At 40.2% G+C, this 21,190-nt stretch overlaps 1 protein-coding gene across 4 annotated transcripts in view; it reads right to left on the bottom strand.

Moving 5' to 3' along the window:
* Positions 1-1,035: 1,035 nt before the first annotated feature.
* The window catches only part of GYS2 (glycogen synthase 2), a 53,084-nt gene continuing 32,929 nt past the window's right edge, over positions 1,036-21,190 (bottom strand). For 3 of the 4 annotated variants that reach the window (XM_085024505.1, XM_085024507.1, XM_085024506.1), the window contains exons 11-16: positions 21,069-21,182; positions 11,562-11,688; positions 6,686-6,781; positions 5,651-5,814; positions 4,217-4,297; positions 1,036-2,279 (exon numbers count right to left, since the gene is read on the bottom strand). In XM_085024505.1, coding sequence (XP_084880631.1) covers positions 2,058-2,279; positions 4,217-4,297; positions 5,651-5,814; positions 6,686-6,781; positions 11,562-11,688; positions 21,069-21,182 — 804 coding nt within the window. In that variant the 3' untranslated portion in view covers positions 1,036-2,057. 4 annotated transcript variants of the gene reach the window in all.

Genomic DNA, 21,190 nt, shown 5'->3' with positions numbered 1-21,190 from the left:
GTCACTTGAATAGATATATTGTGCCACTTTACTAGGGATATATTTTCATAGTTATTGAAAGAACGAGGCCCATTTTTATCATGAGCTCTTTCTGGCACTTTAGCAAATGAATATTTATATTATATTTTGTATTTTGTATTATATTTTATATTTTTTTCTTATCATCTCCTCTGCTCCTCTTTTCAAACTGCTCTGGTTTTAATCCAGTCACTGGGTTTACTGGTAGCCATTGGACATTTTTCAAGGATTAGGCTTTAGGTAATTTACTTTCCTTCCTCCCAAACCTCTAAATGAGAAGAGTTTGCAACCATCTTACATTTTGGCCTGATCTGTTGCTTTAAAACAATTTTTTTAATTAAAGTACAGTTGATTTATAACGTGACAATTTCTGCTGTACAGCAAAGGGACCCAGTCATACATACATATATATACCTTCCTTTTCTTATGCTATCTTCCATCATGGTCTATCCCAAGAGATTGGATTTAGTTCCCTGTGCCGTACAGATTTGTTGCTTTTATCTGCCACTTTTCTACTCTTTCATAACAATGGGTCAATAGGAGGGCTGGAGTACAGTTTTTCACTGGTCCTGCACCATCTGACACCCCCTCATTGTTACCCTTCCCTTGCTGCCATCAATAACCCAGCACTGAGAAGAACTCAACTTTTTTTAGAGCCTCTACACACATATGCCAACCAAGGTATTCACTGTGATATAAATGTAACAATACTCAGTTGTTGGAAAAACCATCCCAGAGTGAATATAGGGTTTTGAGGGGTGTTTTGTTTTGTTGCCCATTTAGGTTTAACTACATTGACAACATTAATAGGTTTAACTACAACTGTTCAGCAGTGTCTCAGCCACAGCTTTTCATATATTTAAGCAGACTCTATATTTTCTTTTTGCTAATTTTTGTAAAAGATAGATTTAAATGTTCTCCTTCATAAGGCACTATTTTATAGTGGGTGTTTTTGAATATATTATCTTAATTAAATTTTTGAAACACTTTTAAACAAGACAGTTTAATGCAGTTAAATCTTTACATATGATATGTTTATTCATTCAAATTTAACAATTTATCATCTATGGAAGATTGACCAAGTTTTCAAAAAGGCTTTCCTTTTTTTTTTGTCTTTTTGCCATTTCTTGGGCCACTCCCGCGGCATGGAGGTTCCCAGGCTAGGGGTCGAATCGGAGCTGTAGCTGCCAGCCTACACCAGAGTCACAGCCACGCAGGATCCGATCCGCGTCTGCAACCTACACCACAGCTCACGGCAATGCCGGATCGTTAACCCACTGAGCAACGGCAGGGATCGAACCCGCAACCTCATGGTTCCTAGTCAGATTCGTTAACCACTGCGCCACGACGGGAACTCCAGACTTTCCTTTTAAACAATAGAAAAATTGTAACAGTCAGATGGTACAGATGGTAACACCTTCCAATCGTTAATTTGAGACGTGACCTTGGACAAGTGCATTAATATGCATCAAAATCTCAATTTAGGGTAGTTTCTGTTTTATGGATTTTGATTGTCTGCAAAACTAGGTATAAATTCATGGCTCTGCTTCATGTGAAAAATGAAAATAATCACTAAAGACCAGGTTATTCGAAATACAAAGGTAGAGTAACTTAATAGCTAAGATCAGGATCCTTTTGGGGTGGGGAGAATGGCTGACTTGTATAGGCAGCAGGGCTAGAAGCTACATAAACTTTAATCAAAGGATTATGGTGATGATAATTAAAAAATAAACATTAGGAACTGAAAATTCCTCTGGCTTAAAATAACCCTTTTAAAAATACTTCCAGTCTTCCTCCTTTAGTTAACACTCTTCTTTGTGCCTCAGTTTCCTGGGGAAACAGGAGTTGGGGGAAACAACGTGGATTTTATCATAAATGGCAAAACTGCCATTCACTTCATCTCCTCCACTTTTTAGGCAGAGACTAAATCCTGTTGTAATACTGAGAAGAATAGAATGAAACGTGTCGCCTTCTCACTTCCTTAAATAATCATTCTTACTCTGTTCTCACTAAGCTAGCCCGTTCGACAAGGGTGGAATTCAGTTCTTGTATTCTCCATGCAGTTTCTTCTTCCCCCGAGGAACACGGCCCAGAGAAAAGGGTGACTTGATATTTAACCGATCCCTTTCGGCCTCCTCTTCCTCATCGTATCTCTCGTCTTCATTCTCATCCTCCGCGTCACTGCTCTGAGGACTGGAGACCTGAGACCCTGAAGGGGAAGGTGGCACTGAGGAAGGCCTGGGGTATTTAAACCCTTCCGTCTGCCAAAGACAAAAATAAGACACCAAAACATTGTAATGACCTGAATTTTTCATGATGTAAACACTTCACACATGCATTTATAGAAAACACAGTTGGATATTTTTTTGTGGTCTGTTCAGGTCTATTAACTTTGATCATTTTGATTCTGGTACCATCAAGCTCAAGAGAGATTCATTTATCTAAATCGCTTTCTTCCTTTTTGATTTTTTTTGGCCTCATCCAAGGCATGTGGAAGTTCTGGGGCAGGGATCAAACCCTTGCCACAACAGTAGCAACACTGGGTCCTTAACCTGTTGAACCACCAGGGAATTTCAATAAATAGCTTTCTTTATGTAAGCTCTGAAATGGCTAGGTGCTCTCTCTCTCTCTCTCTCTCTCTCTCTCTCTCTCTCTCTCTCTCATTTTAAGGCTCACATATTTTACCTGAAAACTATACAAAAAAGAGTTGTGAAATTCCTCTGTGGCTCAGTGAGTTAAGTATCCAGCATTGCCAATGCACTGGCTCAGGTCACTGCTATGGCATGGGTTCAATCCTTGGCCCAGGAAATTCTGCATGCCGTAACTGCAACAATTAAAAAAAAAAAATAAGAGTTGAGTCTTGCACTTAGGACCTGTCTCAGAGTAGGAACTCAATACTTACCAGTTGAATTTGTGGAATAAATGGATGAATATAACTGAATTATCATCAAGGGCAGTGACCACCTCTATATAAGCTTAGCAAGTTATTCTGTTAGAATAATCGATATGGGAGTTGGAATTCTGAACACTGAGGGATCTAAAAAGCCTTTCACTTTCTCTATGGGCTGATTTTTTTTTGGGGGGGTGCCACGCATAAGTTCCTGGGCCAGAGATCAAAACCCACACCAGAGCAGCCACTCCAGCTACTGCAATAACAATGCTGGATCCTTAACCCACTGTGCCACAAGGGAAGTCCCTTATGAGCAAATTTTACTTTGGGTTAACTATCTCTTCCCAAGACACCTAATACAGGTGGAATATAAGGCATTAGGCAAAACTGATTATGGTAAAAGTGACTCCTAATTGAAAAATGACATCTGAATTAGTAAGATCTATAAATACTGGATGAAGATCTCTAGCTTTTGGAAATCCTTGAATTTGATGACAGAATTGTTCCTATTCCTTGTGGAGTCCATAGAAGCTTGTCTGTGAAGATTTACATGAGATATTAGTTTCTGAGGGGCATAGAACTACTAAGCTAAAATGGATCTCATAATCAATAGCATGGGTTTCATCTTTTGTACCTGTTTTCACCTGATGGGTGGAGAGCAGAGAGTTTTGGTTCCTAGACAGTCGTGTAGACTGCCTTAAGGGCTAAGTCCACTGAGGATAAATGCCTGATACTGCCCTCCTTCAAGCTGGGTTTTCTTCTAAGTGAATGTGATGATAACCAGCCTTCTCTAGTGTCAAGAATATAAATGTCTAAGGGAATTTTAGAGGAAGACTGCCTGGTGGGCATTGTTGAATGGAAAATAGATGCTCTTCTAGGCCAGTTCTTCCTGTCATACTTGAATTCACTCTATTACTCTTGCCAAGTTGTCAAGGTATATTTAAACATTTCCTAGGAGAGCAAGTTCACTTCCAATTAAAGCAGGACAGTTGGTTTTTCAACAGCTCTCAAAAGAACGGATGTCTAAAAGAGGTTTAAGGTGCTAAGGCAAGGAGAGTTTTCACAGATGTTGTTTCATCCAGGACATGAATTAGCTGACTGCTCATCCTACGAATAGATCTAAGTCTGAACTTAAGACTTCTAGTTGGTCTGATCTGTCAGTTTCTCTATTGGCTTTGTGGCAACACTATGAAAAAATACAATAGTTTGTGCATTTAGCTACTTCCAAATAAAAGTTAGGTTAAGCCTTGCCATACATAAAAAAAAAATTAGCTTTCAAAAGAAATAAACAATACATAAACTATTTACCGTTGGTGGTGATGTGGGTTCCATGTGGAATTTATCTGGAAAAGCTCTGCTTAACGTCAGGTGCCTGGCATGCTGGTAATACTATGATAGAAAATCAATCCATGGGTTAAAAAAATATTTATAATTATATATTTTTATCTCAGTAACCAAGTTATTACATAAAATCTCATTCTCCCAGTTATAAAAAATATACATGTTTTTGAAGTGGCAGATTCTATTCATCCTAATTTTAAGAATCAAAAAAAAAAAGACAGCTTATAGTTTAATTATTTTTCAGTGAACAGGTAAAGAAATATTACCAAAAATTAGGGGGGCAAGCCATGCTGGCCTTCCTGAACTCTGAATTGAGCACCAAAGGGACTGAAATCACTGGTTTCATTTTACAGAGAGGCAATACAGTGTGGGAAAAGATGGGGCCTGAATAATCAGTCAAACTGATGTCAATCCTGCTTCAGACCTTAAATAAGAAACATAAGTTCTTTCCTTCTTCTTTTTTTTTTTTTTCAGGGCCGCACCTGCGGCATATGGAGATTCCCAGGCTAGGGGTCCAATAGGAGCTGTAGCCACCGGCCTACACCACAGCCACAGCGCCTAGAGACCTGAGCCACGTCTGTGACCTACACCACAGCTCACAGCAACGCTGGATCCTTAACCCACTGAGCAAGGCCCCGCATCTTCATGGATACTAGTTGGATTAGTTAACCGCTGAGCCACGACAGGAACTCCAGAAACATAAGTTCTAAGGGCCTGATAATCCTGCTTTCATTATAAAATGAAGATAGTAAAATGAATCTGTCAGGGGGTAATAAGCATCACTACCAGCATTAGAGTGTGTGGATACTCAGCTGATGGCCACATCTGTCATTTGGCAGCCAAAGTTGAGCCGTAGCTAAACAGATATGATATGCAAAGGCAAAGTCAATTCAGTTTTTATTAAATCATCCAGTGCTAAGATATATGAACATCTGAGTGTTTAGAAGCTTACTGCAGGATGGAAAGGAGGTACTTCCTGTACCTGTCATTTTGAGAAATAAGATTATTCCCACTCCCCACTGCAGCTGAGGAATATGATCACATCATCTCTCGGAGTGAAACAAAACAGAGACTTTCCTCTTGATGTTTTCCTCATCCTCACGAAACCATACCTGGAATGCATCAACTTAAGCAATGACCATAGAAGAACTAGTAAGATCATGGCTAGATCCTGCTGGACTGGCTGTTATGGGCTCAAATTAAATATGAAGAACCAGGGTTAAGACTTGGCAAACTCATATCAGCTTAAAAAACACTCATATTAAGTACATGAAAGTATCACTGAGATCTTAACAATTATGATACTGAGGTGACCTTGCAGATAATGACTTGAATCAATCCTTTTACAGTCCAGGGGGATTTCTTAAAAGGATCCTCTGCATGGAACACAAACTTGCTTACTCTGCCTAAGTATCTCCAATCCAGAAGGTCTGAAAGCCTCTCAGTTCGGTTCCTCTGAATAATCCTCTGGCGTCGTGACTGTTTGCAAAATCCATAGAGAAACTGAGTCAGCTGATTGCAAGAATCATCCGGAGAGCGGAACCGCCTGTCAACAATGTAAATACCTGAGGGGCACAAGAGCCAGAGCGCAGGTAAAGGTAGGGCTAAACTTAGACCATGTGCTTACCCACTCCCCAGCTCCCCTATTGCCTCTGCTTTATCTTTTTTCTTCCAAGGCTGTCTTTCTTCTGTGATTCTCTTCTAGTGAGTCACAACTATTACCAACACACAGCCAACAAAATGGATCTTGTGAAAGAAGATCTGGCAGTACAGAGATACCCTGGATCAGTGATCCTCCTTGGGGCTGCCTACTAACCAGAGTCTCCGGGGTGAGACCTGGGTCTCAGTGCTTTTTAGATTCCTGAGAGTTCCCACTGGGCAGCCACGGCTGAGGACCACAGCTATAACCTGAGTGATAATGCAACTCTAAAACACCAGGGAATCATTAATGCCCAGGCAGAGGATCCAGACTATTCTAACTTTTCTTGCTGTTGGACAACATGGACATGTAGACGGTGACACCATCTGCCATCTTCAATGCTTTAAGTGAATTTGGATAACTTGGCACAGTACTGATGAAATAATTATGCTGACCAACTCACATACTCTATATTACATATTCCAATGGTTATTGTAATATCACTTCTAGGTAGCAGGGGGCCAAACCAGTTCAGAAAAATAAAAAGGTGAAAAGGCAAGGTTTGTTTAAGTTTAGCACTCCTTTTTAGTTTGTCTTTTGGGCAATATATTCATTAGTAATATTATTCTTATCTTTTCTATGAACTGTATAATGAAATCTACCTTTAATTAAATAAGAAGTATTAACATTAGTTTAATCATCAGGATAGCATTAGAGTTGGGCTCTGTAAAGACCCCGTGCTTTGTTTAGTTAGAGGTCACTTCTCTCCGCATTGAGTTAAGGATGAAAATGCTCACCATACGCAGTGGGATCAGCCACATGCTCTTGCATGAAACAGCCAAAGCCGGAGAGGTTGGTGGTCACACTGGGGATACCCATCACAGTGCATTCGGCTGTCAGGAGAAATAGACAAAGGCTTGGCTTCAGACCAGCTCCTATATCCTCTTAGGCAGCGAAGAAAAGCCCCAGTCCAGAGTTCCCATTGTGACTCAGTTCAATCCCTGGACCTACTCAGTGGGTTAAGGATCTGGCGTTGCTGTGAGCTGCAGTGTAGGTGGCAGATGCAGCTCAGATCTGGCGTGGCTGTGGCTGTGGCGTAGGTTGGCAGCTGCAGCTCTGATTTGACCCCTAGCCTGGGAACTTCCATATGCAACAGGTGCAGCCCCTCCCCTCCCCTACCAAGGAAAAAAAAAAAAAAAAGCCCCAGTACATCTAGTCATAGCAATGTTTACCTTGGCACAGTACTAGACTTCTTATATGCATGAATTAATTTAATCTTTGCAACAACCCTGGGAAGCAAGGCTCTTATTATCCCCATCTTACAGATGAAGACACTGAGTCACAGAGAGGTTACATAGCTCACCCAACTTCACAAAGCCAGGGACATGCTATAGCTGAATTTCAAGCCAGGCACCCAGCTCCACAGCCCTTGCTCAGAAATACTACTCTAGGGAGTTCCCGTCGTGGTGCAGTGGTTAACGAATCCGACTAGGAACCATGAGGTTGCGGGTTCGGACCCTGCCCTTGCTCAGTGGGTTAAAGATCCGGCGTTGCAGTGAACTGTTGTGTAGGTTGCAGACGCGGCTCGGATCCCGAGTTGCTGTGGCTCTGGCGTAGGCCGGTGGCTACAGCTCCGATTCAACCCCTAGCCTGGGAACCTCCATATGCCGCGGGAGCGGCCCAAGAAATAGCAAAAAGACAAAAAAAAAAAAAAAAAAGAAAAGAAAAAAAAGAAATACTACTCTATACTGTCTCTACCATCCCAGTTGGCTTTTTTTTTTTTTTTTGCTCTGTTCTAACCTTGGATCTCAGTGTATCTGGTAAGTTTATAGGGTGGGTTCATTGGACTGGACCAGCTCCTCCCATCATCGTATTCATCTCTCTTGCCATGAACCTCATCCACTTTCTCCGGTGCTCAGTGAACCTAAGGTTTCTTTCAATCATCTGTTACTTTGTAGTCAAAATCTTTTTTTTCAGACATTATCAGATGTGTCTTAAAAAAAGTTACCATACTCAAGGATGTTTGAATTGTTAACAGGAAATTTATATTTGATTATAGAATTACTCTGGGTTGGCTAGTGAGGATGGGTGAGTAATAAGAGATTTCTTCATTACCTATGAAGCAACACAATTTATTTATTTTTTTCTTTTTATGGCTGTACCTGCGGCATATAGAAGTTCCCAGGTTAGGGGTCAAATTGGAGCTGCAGCTACCGGTCTACGCCAAAGTCACAGCCATGCAGGATCCAAGCCACATCTGCAACCTACACCACAGCTCGCAGCAACATCAGAACCTTAATCCACTGATCAACGCCAAGGATCAAACCTGTATCCTCACGGAGACTATGTCGGGTTCTTAACCCGCTGAGACACAACAGGAATTCCAAAGTAACATGATTTAAACAACAGCTTTTCTCCTGTTCTGCAAGTGTTTCCTCTTGGTTTAGCTCGAGAGAGCAGTGGTTTCCAAATTTGGGGGAAGATGGTAGAGGAGAGGAAGGTGAGACAGGGATTACTGACCCATTTGAGAATCTGATGAAAACTTTGGAAATCCTTCCCAGAAAACTTTTGCCTACAAGTCTGTGGAATTTCATAGTTCCTGATTAAATACTTATTAACACCAATATAATTCAGGGGCCCATGTAAGCTCAGTATCTGTTCATTGAATGAATTTAATGAAATCAGTATTTTCACTAGGTTTTCTCAAAACACAAAACACAGACTTTAATAAATACTTTTTGGGGGTTCCCCATGTGGCTTAGTGGGTTAAGCTCCCACCATAGTGTTCATGAGGATGTAGGTCCAATCCCTGGCCTCATTCAGTGGGTTAAGTATCCAGCGCTGCTGCAAACTCTGGCACAGCTCACAGATGCAGTTCAGATCTGCTCTTGCTGTGGCTGTGGCATTGGCCGGCAGCTGCAGCTCCAATTTGATCTGGGAACTAGCTTGGGAACTTCCATATGCCGAAGGTGTGGCCGTACATAAAAAGAAAGAAAAAAAATGCTTTCTAAGGGTTCCCTGGTGGCCTAATGGTTAAGAATTTGGCATTGTTATTGCTGTGTCTTGGATTTGATCCCTGGCCTGGGAACTTCCACGTGCTGCGGCTGCAGCCAACAACGACGACAAAACACTTTTTGGAGTAAGAGTTAGTACCATATCAAATTATTGTGAAAAATAAATCAGAGCATTATCTAACATGCTAATGCCAAACTTACACTACCAAAGGTTTTGCTATTCCTGTAACTCAGGTTAGGTAAGGAGTGGCCAACTTCCTTTGGTTAATTTAAAACAGAGAATGACTCATTCACTATAGAATCTGTATTTCTCACACCCCATTTTCCATTTACTTATCTTTTATAACACCTTTGCTGGTCTTTAACTTAACACACTAGATATATTTCCTTTATGATTTCAGGTTAAGTTTAACTTGGTCCTATAAAATGATATTCTGGTGGCAATTCTTCTGTAAGTTATATAACATTCTCTTTATCTAATAGAAATGACTTCCCACATTACCTGGGTCATTCATGCTTTGGTTTCGTACTTTTCTGTTCTCAATACTATTAATATGTTGGAATTATATTACTTACTAGAAATGATAGGAATAAGAGTCAATAACAAAGTTTTAAGTTCATCAAGTAAATTTTTTAATGTATCTTAAAAGATACTGTATTATAAACAGTTTAAGATAACTATGAGGGCATTTCATTTGTAAGAAGATACTGCCTTTACAAAAGTGAAATTGGTGTTAATAACAATTTTTAGAACTACGAAAGGATAGCTGGAGCAGTTAGATCAATAACTTTACTGTGTCGTATTGTTTTTTCTTTTTATAGCTGCACCTGCGGCATATGGAAGTTTTCATGCCAGGGGATGAATCGGAGCTGCAGCTGCAGTCTAAGCCACAGCCATGGCAACACTGGATCTGAGCCCTATCTGGGACCTACGACACAGCTTGCAGCAATGCCAGATCCTTAACCCACTAAGCCAGGCCAGGGATAGAATCTGCATCCTCACAGAGACAACATCGGGTCCTTAACCTGCTGAGCCACAATGGGAATTCCTATGATATGTTTTAAGAATGGAAAATTCTTTATCAGTTTTTCCCCTTAAGTTGTAAAGTTTTACAGCTGCCCACAAATTATTTTTGGTGGAAGCTAGAACAATAGAATAGGACCTATGTCAAAAGATGCAGAGCCTTCTATTATAAAGGCCATGGTGTCACCCCTATTGTAAAGACTATAGCATCCTCTTCATATAGGATTTTAAATTCTATGCTCAATTCGGGGATCAGAATACAAAAATTAGAAAAAATCCTCTTCATAATTCAGCCTATGACTGCTCTAAACTTGACTCTGCTGCCCCTTTCTTGGGCAATGATGACACTGAGATGCAGACAGCGAAATGGATTCATTATGAATAAAAATGTTTCCTGACCTTTTCTTTTAAATCATAAATGTAATTACCAACTAGGAAAATCTCTAATTACTAATAAGATGGAAATTCATCATTGTGTTCTTTGTATTGGTGTTTATTCAAAGTACTTGTTCCCCCCCCCCCCCGCCTTTTTTTTTGGTCTCAACGACAGCATGCAGAAGCTACTGGGCCAGGAACTGAACCTGCGCCACTGCAGTGACCTCAGCTACAACAGGCTGAGCCACACAGGAACTTCTTGTTTCCTTTTTAATTAGGGATATCATTATAAACACAAATTGATTGTTCTTGATGCTAATAGCAGTCATTTTAGTTGGATCCAGAAAAGAAAAATAGATAGTGGATCTAAGAATCCATCATCTGTTTGAAAAGGGGAGGTGGTATGTGAAGAGTTTGAATGGAACTATGTCATTGGGCATAATACCAACCATTGAATTGGCATTTTACCTTGAAATTACCTCTTTCTTGAGAGACAAGGGTATGAATATAACTTTTCAGTGTACATCTTTTTGTACTCTTTGTTTCTTTAAACATGTGAATGGGTTCTCTATTAAAAATAGATAAAAATAGATAAAATTTTCTGGACATTTTTTCTCTTATTAACCTTCCTTGCAGTTATTTTCTACTTTGTATTAATGGATGAGACTGGTAGAGTTAACTAAAAATATATAATCTTTATAAAACATTCTTTTTCTTTGGAATGCAAAGAGGCAGTAATTCAGGTACCCACTAAAATATGCCCAACCACAACCTCCTATACTTACATAATATCTATCTTTATTCTTAGGTCAGGAGCTACAAAGCATAAAATCGACATCTGATATCGATCCAACCAAAATCACATTTAAAACAAACTACAGAGAGTTCCCATTGTGGCTCAGCAGCTTAAGAACCCGACTTGTATCCATGAGGATACGGGTTACATCCCTGGCCTTGCTAAGTGGGTTAAGGACCTGGCATTGCCTTGAACTGTGATGTAAGTTGCAGATGTGGCTTGGATCTGGCCTTACTGTGGCTGTGGTGTAGGCAGGCAGCTGTAGCTCCAACTTGACCCCTAGCCTGGGAACTTCCGTATATCATAGGTACAGCCCTAAAAAGTAAATAATAATAATAACAAAATAAAATAAACTATAAAACCTGAGTAGACATTATATATCAAATTTGAATATTACATACATGTGCCTAGAATAACTTACTAACAAAATGTAAAACATTCTATAATCTATACATGTCACATACCTGGAGTATAACCCCAGGGTTCATAGTATGATGGAAATACCCCAAGATGACAACCTCGAACAAACTCTTCATAATCCATGGGTAACAAGGGGCTGGTGGAGGATAGAAACTCTGGGTGCAAAATCACCTAAAAAAGAAAAATTCTAATGAGAAAAAGAGAAAGAAAGAAGAAATTAAAGCAAAAAGTCTCCTACAGTTTGGTTATTTCAATACTATAGAATCCTTCTGTTCCTGATTTGGGGTTGGTGGGTGTGGAGAAGAGAGAGAGGTAAGAAAAAAGAAAAAGATCTGGATGATTTCTCCTCTGTCCATTCTGTGTAAATATCTACTCTGTGGACTAACTTTCCTTCAGGTTCCAAGGCCTAGATTGGAAAATAGGCAGTTATTGTGCTACTTTTATCGTCATGTTAAACTCTTCCAATCCAGCCTTTATTGACATTAAAGATTTTACTTGGTTCTCTAACTTCTGGCACCTGCCTTATTTCTCAAGTTTATTCCCATCTGGAGAAGAACAGAGGAGAGCTACTCTTACAGGCCCAGGCACAAGTTAGCCAAGTGAAATAGAACTCAGGGCCAATTTCAAGCTACTGATGCGATGCTACTGGAGATGGGAAGAGCAGTAGGACATCCTTAGAGAGTATTTCCATCATGTGGGTACAGTGGTCATGAACAACCTCAAGAGCACAGGTAATAGTCAAATGCAGTGAACAACGAGCATGCGATGAGTTTTGAGCATTATCTTTCTTTTCAGCATAATTAAGTTTTAAGTTTATGTAATTTAATTTTACATAGTGGTTGGATTTAAAACAGGACCATAACATTTCTGAGAAGTTAGCAGTTGGCTCTTACACGCTGGTATGAACCTCTCCCCAGACTGCACAGCTTATATTTTTCTGTAAAGGCAGAGACAAGAGAGCATAGCTGTCCTTGGAAAGCTGTGAATAGAATGGCTACCTAACTGGTCACCTAGATGAATGAGTTCTATTTCTCCTACTTATTAAAATTATGAATTATTGGAGTTCCCATTGTGGCACAGCAGAAACGAATCTGACTAATATCCATGAAGATGCTGGTTCAATCTCTGGCCTCACTCAGTGGACCAGGGATCCGGTGTTGCCATGACCTGTAGTGTAAGTCACAAATGTGGCTTGAATCCTGCGTTGCTGTGGCTGTGGTGTAGGCTGGCAGCTGCACCTCCAATTCGACCCCTAGGCTGGGAACTTCCATATGCCGTGGGTGGCCCTAAAAAGCAAAAAAAAAAAAAAAAAAAAAAAAAAAAATTATGAATTATAATATATAATTAACAAATAAATTATATTATTATCCCAGTACTTTAAAATCAGATTTTAAAAATTTATTCGTTAGAGTTTATTAGAATTTATTTTTAGTAATGTACTTAGTTATGGGAGGGAGCTGACAGATAATCTAAACCTGATTTGGTGAGAACTTTAATGAAATGGAGAAATAGGGGAATTATATATATATAAAATACATATTAATATTATTACATATTAATTATTTTAAATGTTATATTTTAATTTTATGTAAATTTATAAATAAATGTTTGCATATATATATATATAAAATTTAAAACATTATTAAATTTACAAAAAAGTTGCAAATACAATGTGAAAAGAATTAATATCTTCCAGAACCATTTGTACATAAATTGCTGACTGGATACCCATCATCCACAAGTATTTAACTTTAGTTCCTATAATCAAGAACATTTCTCACATAACCCATAGTAAGCATCAAAATCAGGAAACTAACATTGATATATCACTACCATGCAATCCTTAAATCCCATTCAATTTCTTCAATGGATCAATAGTTCTTTTTCTTACTTTTCTTTTCTTTTTTTTTTTTTGGCCATGCTCATGGCATGTGGAAGTTTCTGGCCAGGGTTCGAACCCATGCCACTGCAGCGGCCCAAGTTGCTGCAGTGACAAGGCTGGGTCCTTGACCCACTGCACCACAGAAAAACTCCCACTGTTCTTTAAACCAAAGGATCAAGTTCACAGTCACAGGTTACATTTAGTTGTTACTTGCCTCTAGTCTCCTTCAATTTGGAAAAGTTCCCAGGCTTTGGTTTTCGTGACCTTAACACTTGAAGTCTACAGTCTAGTTCTTTTGAAATATGGTCCTCAGTTTGGGTTAGCCCTATGCTTCCTCATGATTAGAGTAAGTTATGCATCTTCTGCAGAGACAGCACAGAGCTGATGCTCTGCTCTTCTCACCGCATTTTACCAGGTAGCACAGGATTTACACTTTCCTCATTATTTACGACATTTACTTTCATCTCTTGATTAAAGTCATGTTTTTTTGGCTTTCCACTGTAAAGTTTTCTTCTCTTTTTTGCTTTTTAGGACTGCACCCTCAACATATGGAAGTTCCCAGGCTAGGGGTCCAATCAAAGCTGCAGCTGCCAGCCTACATCACAGCCACAGAGCTGAGCCTTTGACCTACACCACAGCTCACAGCAATTCCAGATCCTTAACCCACTGAGGAGGCTGGGGTTGAACCCTCATCCTCATGGATACTGTCGGGTTTGTTACCGCTGAGCCACAAAAGGATTCCCACTAAAGTTTTCTTCTGTTTTCCCTTTGTTATTAATAAGGATTTAGGGGAGTATAGCATTTTGAAACCAGATAAATATCCCATTCCTAAGTAAACTTACATTTGCCTTGGATTCAGTGTTCTTTGTGTTATTCAAATGCATTCTAACTCATTACTATCTTTGGATACTTAAATTGTGCCTGATTTGTCAGTGGGAACCCCTTCAGACTGGTTCCTGTTAACTTTTGCTAGGTCTCCATCATTTTTTGAGCATTTCTTTGCTTTTTGACACAGGAAGTCATTTTAGGCTCCTCTTTCACTTTTCCTGCCATATCCCTACAAGTAAGCATTTCTTCAAGGCATCCTGGTTCCTTTCAGAGGAAAGTGATATTTATTTATTTATTTGTTTGTTTGTTTGTTGCTTTTTAGGGCTGCAACCATGGCATGTGGAGGTTCCCAGGCTAAGGGTCGAATCAGAGCTATAGCCGCTGGCCTACACCACAAGGACAGCAACAAGGGATCCAAGTCACATCTGCAACCTACACCACAGCTCATGGCAAGCCATATCCTTAGCCCACTGAGCAACACCAGGGATCGTACCCGCAACCTCATGGTTCCTAGTCAGAATCGTTTCCACTGCGCCATGATGGGAACTCCTGAAACTTTTTTTTTAATGAGCACACAACACTTGTTATAGTCATTCACGGAATAAGTGCATATTCTTCCCAAGAGATTACCTTGAAGAAAAACCTAATTTTGGATATACAACAATAATGACAACAACAATTATATGATAATTGATATATTATAAATCACTTTCATACATAATACCTCATTTTACCTTAGCAACATTGTGTGATGGGGAGCACAGACATTCTCATTGTCCTAATTTTATTTTATTTTATTTTTTTATGGCCACACACATGGCATGTGGAAGTCCCTGGGCCAGGGATTGAATCCAAGCCTCAGCTGTGACCTATGCAGCAGCTGCAGCAACACCAGATCCTTTAACCCATTGAGCTGTATTGAACCCATACCTCTGCAGCAACCAAAGCTGTTATATTTGGATTCTTAACCCACTGTGCCACAGCAGAAACTCCTGTCCTAATTTTAGACATAAAGAAACTAAGACTTTATAAGCATTAGGTACAGCTCAGTCAATCCATAAATAGGAGGTATCTTAAATTCAAAAAGAAATAAAATGGTAAAATGTCCAAAAGCAGTACCTATAAATGATGGTTTATCACAGTGATGTGCCTATAAATGATGGTTTAATCATAAGAGTCACAAATTAGCAAAGTGAAATGGATCAAATATTTCCCTTCACCAAACATAATTTTAGTTCCTATTACATGCAAAATGCTGCACTAGGAAAAGAGACCAAAAACGCAGACACTGGCTGAGTTTGGACAACCATCAAGTCAGAAGCCCATTACACGCTGTTGGCAAATTTCAGCAAAGGGAGATTTAAAAGGCTTTTTGCCTACTTTGGGATTTCCAAGCTTAGGAAAATTTGTCCTCTTCAAAGCCCATTTTGGAACTTGAAAGCATCATGGCTCACGCCTTTTGTTCCCAGCCAGAGAGAATAACAGCATGACTAAAATAAGAAAACAGCTGTTCTGGCTCCAAAACAGTCAACGGCAGAAACCCAGGGCTGAGGAAAGGATATTAGAGGTTAGCCCAAAGTTACAGGGAGGATTAAATGAGATCCTGTATACAAAAGCCCCCAGCAAAGCACCTGGCTCACAGTAGGCTCTGGATAAGTAGTGATAAAATAAACAAAAACTTGTCAGACGCTGTTTATCCTGAGAGAGAAGTAAGGTCCCAGAAAGTTAGTTTATTTTCACTGAGTGGGCAGCACAGGTTCCAGACCTGAAATCTGCAGTCTAGACTTTTCTCACTATACCTCACTCCCAAGGCAGTACCAACGATAAATTTTCATTCAAAATAATCTGCAATGCTTCCTGAATCAAATGGTCATCTTCACAGAAAAAATTTGTCAATCCAGTCTGAGGGTTAGGACCCACTCTATAGCTGACTGTAAACATGCAGGTGATCAAATAGCTACTTATATTATCACAGGCCCTGAATTAGTGTCAAGCTTTTTAAAGGATGCTATTAATAAAATAAAATAGGAGTTCCCGTCGTGGCGCAGTGGTTAACGAATCCGACCAGGAACCATGAGGTTGCGGGTTCGATCCCTGGCCTTGCTCAGTGGGTTAAGGATCTGGCGTTGCCATGAGCTGTGGTGTAGGTCGCAGACGTGGCTCAGATCTGGTATTGCCATGGCTGTGGCTGTGGCTGGCAGCTGTAGCTCTGATTCAACCCCTAGCTTGGGAACCTGCATATGCCATGGGTGTGGCCCTAAAAAGAAAAAAAAAATATGTATATATATATATATATATATATATATATATATAGAGAGAGAGAGAGAGAGAGAGAGAGAAACTATGTGCCAGGGACTGGACTAAGTATTAATAAAAGATAACATTTATTATGCATTTACTATGTGCTAGGGACTACGCTAAATTGATTTATTTAATCCTCACAGTAGTTCAATGAGTAGGGCTATCTTACCATCATTTTAAAAATGAGAAGGCTGAGGTACAGTGATATTAAGTAAGCTTATCAACTGAACAAGTGGCTGAGCTTTAAAACCAGGCAGTGTCAGTACAGTTTTAAATGACTTCATGTACCTTTATATATGTGTGTGGCAGCCCTGAATTTGCCACTCAGATTTCCTTCAAGAGATCCTGGCCCAGGGATCTTGACTGACAGCCCTAAGGGCCTCCCCTCTTCATCCACAACAGCGACAGCTCCTAGCTGCCTATAGCACCAGCAGATATGAGTATTAGTGCCAACCCATTTCTACCCAATAGGTGATTCTTTTTTTCTTTTCTTTTTCAGCCATACCCATGGCATATGGAAGTTCTTTTTTTTTTTTTTTTTTTTTTTATTTAACCACTGTACAGCAAGGGGGTCAGGTTATCCTTACATGTATACATTACAATTACAGTTTTTCCCCCACCCTCTCTTCTATTGCAACATGAGTATCTAGACATAGTTCTCAATGCTATTCAGCAGGATCTCTTTGTAAATCTATTCTAAGTTGTGTCTGATAAGCCCAAGCTCCCGATCCCTCCCACCCCATATGGAAGTTCTTGAGCCAGGGACAGAGTCTGAGCCAGAGGTGTGACCTACCTCACAGCTACAGTAACACAGAATTCTTAATGCATGTCCTGGGCCAAGGATCAAACTGGTACCACCACAGAGACAATGCCAGATCATTAACCCACTGCACTACAGAGGGAACTCCAGTGGGTGATTTATTTTTATTTTTATTTTTAGAGCCACACCTGGGGAAGGAATGGAAGTTCTCAGGCTAGGGGCCAAATCGGAGCTATAGCTGCCAGCCTACACCGCAGCCAGAGCAACAACAGATTGGAGCTACATCTTTGACCTATACCACACACAGCTCACGGCAATGCCAGATCCTTAACACACTGAGCAAAGCTAAGGCTTGAACCCACATCCTCATGGATCGTAGTCAGGTTCATGACCTGCTGAGCAACAACAGGAACTCCCCAGAGGATGATTAATGGGCATCTTTTGCTTGGGGAATCCCTGTCCCTATTAATGGAAATCTCTATTAACACTATTGTATTGAATCATTTATAGAGTAAGGCACCCATCTTTCTGCCAACCTGAAATTCCAGGTAGGTGGAAAGTACACATAAAGCATAAAAAAATGGTTGTTCAATAAAGGAAAATGTATGCAGGAATACTAATAGACTTAAAATAAGTCAACAGTAAACCAAAATACACATCCAAATGGGAATATTTTGTATTAAGAAAGAGGCCTTGTATAATAACTTGGAATTTATGTTAGCTATAGATTGAGTGTACTGCTGAAAACTATTTTTCTTTGTGTGGGCATATGAGCATGCATGTGTGTGTGTTTGTGTGTGTGTGTTTCCTTCCACTAACTGATAAGCCATGTGGCCTTGGACCCCTGCTTTTCCCTTTTATGAGTCACTATAAAGAGGGTTGCTTTGTGTGTATATATTTTAAGTATTTGCTAATTTTTATTAATTCTAGTGTTTTTTTTTTAAATTACAACTGAGGAGTTCCCGTCCTGGCTCAGTGGTTAACAAATCCGCCTAGGAACTATGAGATTGTGGGTTCGATCCCTGGTCTCGCTCAGTGGGTTAAGGATCCGGTGTTGCCATGAGCTGTGGTGTAGGTCGCAGATGTGGCTTGGATCCACTGTTGCTGTGGCTATGGTATAGGCCGGTGGCTACAGCTCCGATTTGACCCCTAGCCCGGGAACCTCCATATGCTGTGGGTGTGGCCCTAGAAAAGGCAAAAAGACAAATAAAATAAAATAAAATAAAATAAAATAAAATAAAATAAAATAAAATAAAATAAAATAAAATAAAATAAAATAAAATTACAACTGACTTTTTTCTGCAGAAAAAAAAAAAAGATGAAGCTTTTTAGAACTGGGGCTGTAACCTATGGCTCTTCCTCTCTAATTCTTCCTTCTGGCCCTCTCTTCCTAATGTCTGGTTGCACCTCCCTGCCTGCTTTTGCTTTCAACCTCTTTACCTGTTACAGGCATTTCTATCAATAAATGTTTTCTTTTTTCTTTTTTTTGTCTCTTTGCCTTTTTCTAGGGCTGCTTCCTGCAGCATATGGAGGTTCCCAGGCTAGGGGTGGAATCGAGGCTGTAGCCGCCGGCCTACACCAGAGCCACAGCAACGTGGGATCCGAGCTGTGTCTACAACCTACACCACAGCTCACGGCAATGCTGGATCCTTCACCCACTGAGCGAGGCCAGGGATCAAACCCGAAACCTCATGGTCCCTAGTCGGATTCCTTAACCACTGAGCCATGATGGGAACTCCTCTTTTTCTTTTTTTAGTGCCACATTTGTGGCATATGGAAGTTCCCAGGCTAGGGATTGAATCAGAGATGCAGCTGCCAGCCTACATCACAGTCACAGTAACACCAGATCGTTAACACACTGAGGAAGACCAGGAATCAAACCCGCATCCTCAGGGATACTAGTTGGGTTCTTAACCAACTGAGCCACAACAAGAACTCCTCCTCTTCCTTTCTTTCCCTGGCTTTTTTTTTCTTTTTTCCTGCTTTTTTATTTAGGGCCACACAGGTGGCTTATGGAGGTTCCCAGGCTAGGGGTCTAATCGGAGCTGTAGCCACCAGCCTATGCCAGAGCCACAGCAACGGGAGATCCGAGCCGAGTCTGTAACCTACACCACAGCTCATGGCAACGCCGGATCCTTAACCCACTGAGTGAGGCCAAGAATTGAACCCGCAACCTCATGGTTCCCAGTCAGATTTGTTTCCACTGCCCCAGGATGGGAATTCCATCCCTGACTTTCTTGATGTATCCTTGGGTCAGCAATTTTCTTCCTTCATTCAACCTGATCTTCCAGCATGGCAAAGTTATCATTCCTTAGCCTCCACAAATGCCCACACACCTATAGCTCCCTTCACAATGGTCCTTGTAGACCCCAGACCTATGTTTTCTAAGTGCCTATGAAGCATCTCACTGTGAATCTTCTCCTATGTAACAATCTATAAAAACTGAACTCAATTCATTACCCACTTCATTTAAAGCCTTTCCTTGGTTTTTAGAAAGTAGTGGTTACACACTGAAGCCTTGTCTCCTTCCTCTTTCTCACTGTCAATATCCACGGTTGACTAAACATGGTCGTTCCTGCAGGCAACCATCTCTCCCATTGCTCCATCCTCTCCAGCCCTTCTGATAAGGCCTTTGGAAGGGCTCTCAGCATCTCCCACCTGTACTGTTGCAGTAGGTCCTTAATTTGTCTCCATCATATCCACTCATGCCTACATCAACGAGTGAATGAAATACATTTAAGAATAGACTACTTTTTCCCTAAGAAATTTTACAGAGAAGAGTAGAAAAACATTTATAAACATCAAGAGGAGGCAGGATTAAGGCAAAGTTTGTTTTTTTCACATGGAAAGATTTTAGAAATATTTGTAGACAGCAAGGGAAGGAGCTGGTGAATCTATAATGTAAGTGAACAGGGTACATTTCCTAAGAATACGGGAGGGAATAAGATCCCAGAAAACCCCTTAGAACCTGAAGGAAAAAAGGTAAGAATAGGTCACAATCTATATTTGAGGCCAGTAGGAAGGGACTTCGTAGGGGTTTATAACTCATATGATCTGCTCAAGGCAAAAGAAAGGACAATGGGATCTTCCCCTTTGAAAAGACCGGTAAAAGCTTGTGATGACTTGACCTTGAACGCTGGTGGATAGAAGTGAGCAGGGGTAAGCAATTATCTGTTTACATGTTCACCTTTGTCCCCCACCCATAAGAGGATGCCTAAGACATAACAGACGCTCAGTAAACATCATAGAGTTTAAGTCACACAGTGTAAAAACTAGGACTAATTCACACAACTAACACTATGGCTTGTTGTTGTAGAAACTCAACAGTCAAAAGAATTAACTGGTCCATAGATCATTACGTAAAATCATCATTAGCCACATTCTCTAAAACTGGAAGCTTATACTATGCCATTTATTGGGAAAAAACACAGACAATTAATGTTAATCTCAGAGATTCAGTAATTAAAGCAATTCTTAGACTATATGTGTTTCATTAAAAATGAGGCCATTTCCTTATGCTTACTGACAGTATTGTACAGTGAAAATGAAGGCTTAATTACAACTTAAAGCCATAAATAGGCTTCCGTTTTTTAGAAGGCTACCAAATAGTCATTATTCTTTAATTGCTCAAGACAGGAAAGAGAATTAATTTTCTTTAGAAAACATCATTTAAAATATTTCTGAAAAATGTTAGGAATTTTTCAAGGAATGCTTTTCATAAATTCTCAAAAATATATTCCATATTGTTTTGAAGTGCCCCATGTAAACAATTAGTTCTACCTTGACTCTGTCTGTGCGGCTGTTGAAAAGCCCGATCCGTCTAATAGTGCTGAGGATGGGATCAGTGGAGTCATCAATCATGTTGTGAGTGGTCACTGGGGGCAAGGACTGCCGCTGAAGGG

This window comes from Sus scrofa, chromosome 5, assembly GCF_054392235.1.
Source record: "Sus scrofa isolate SSC_HxYL_T2T_F1_AM1 chromosome 5, Sscrofa_HxYL_maternal_Yorkshire_Landrace_v2.0, whole genome shotgun sequence".
NCBI lineage: Eukaryota > Metazoa > Chordata > Mammalia > Artiodactyla > Suidae > Sus > Sus scrofa.
This window is presented reverse-complemented; position numbering and strand designations above follow the sequence as displayed.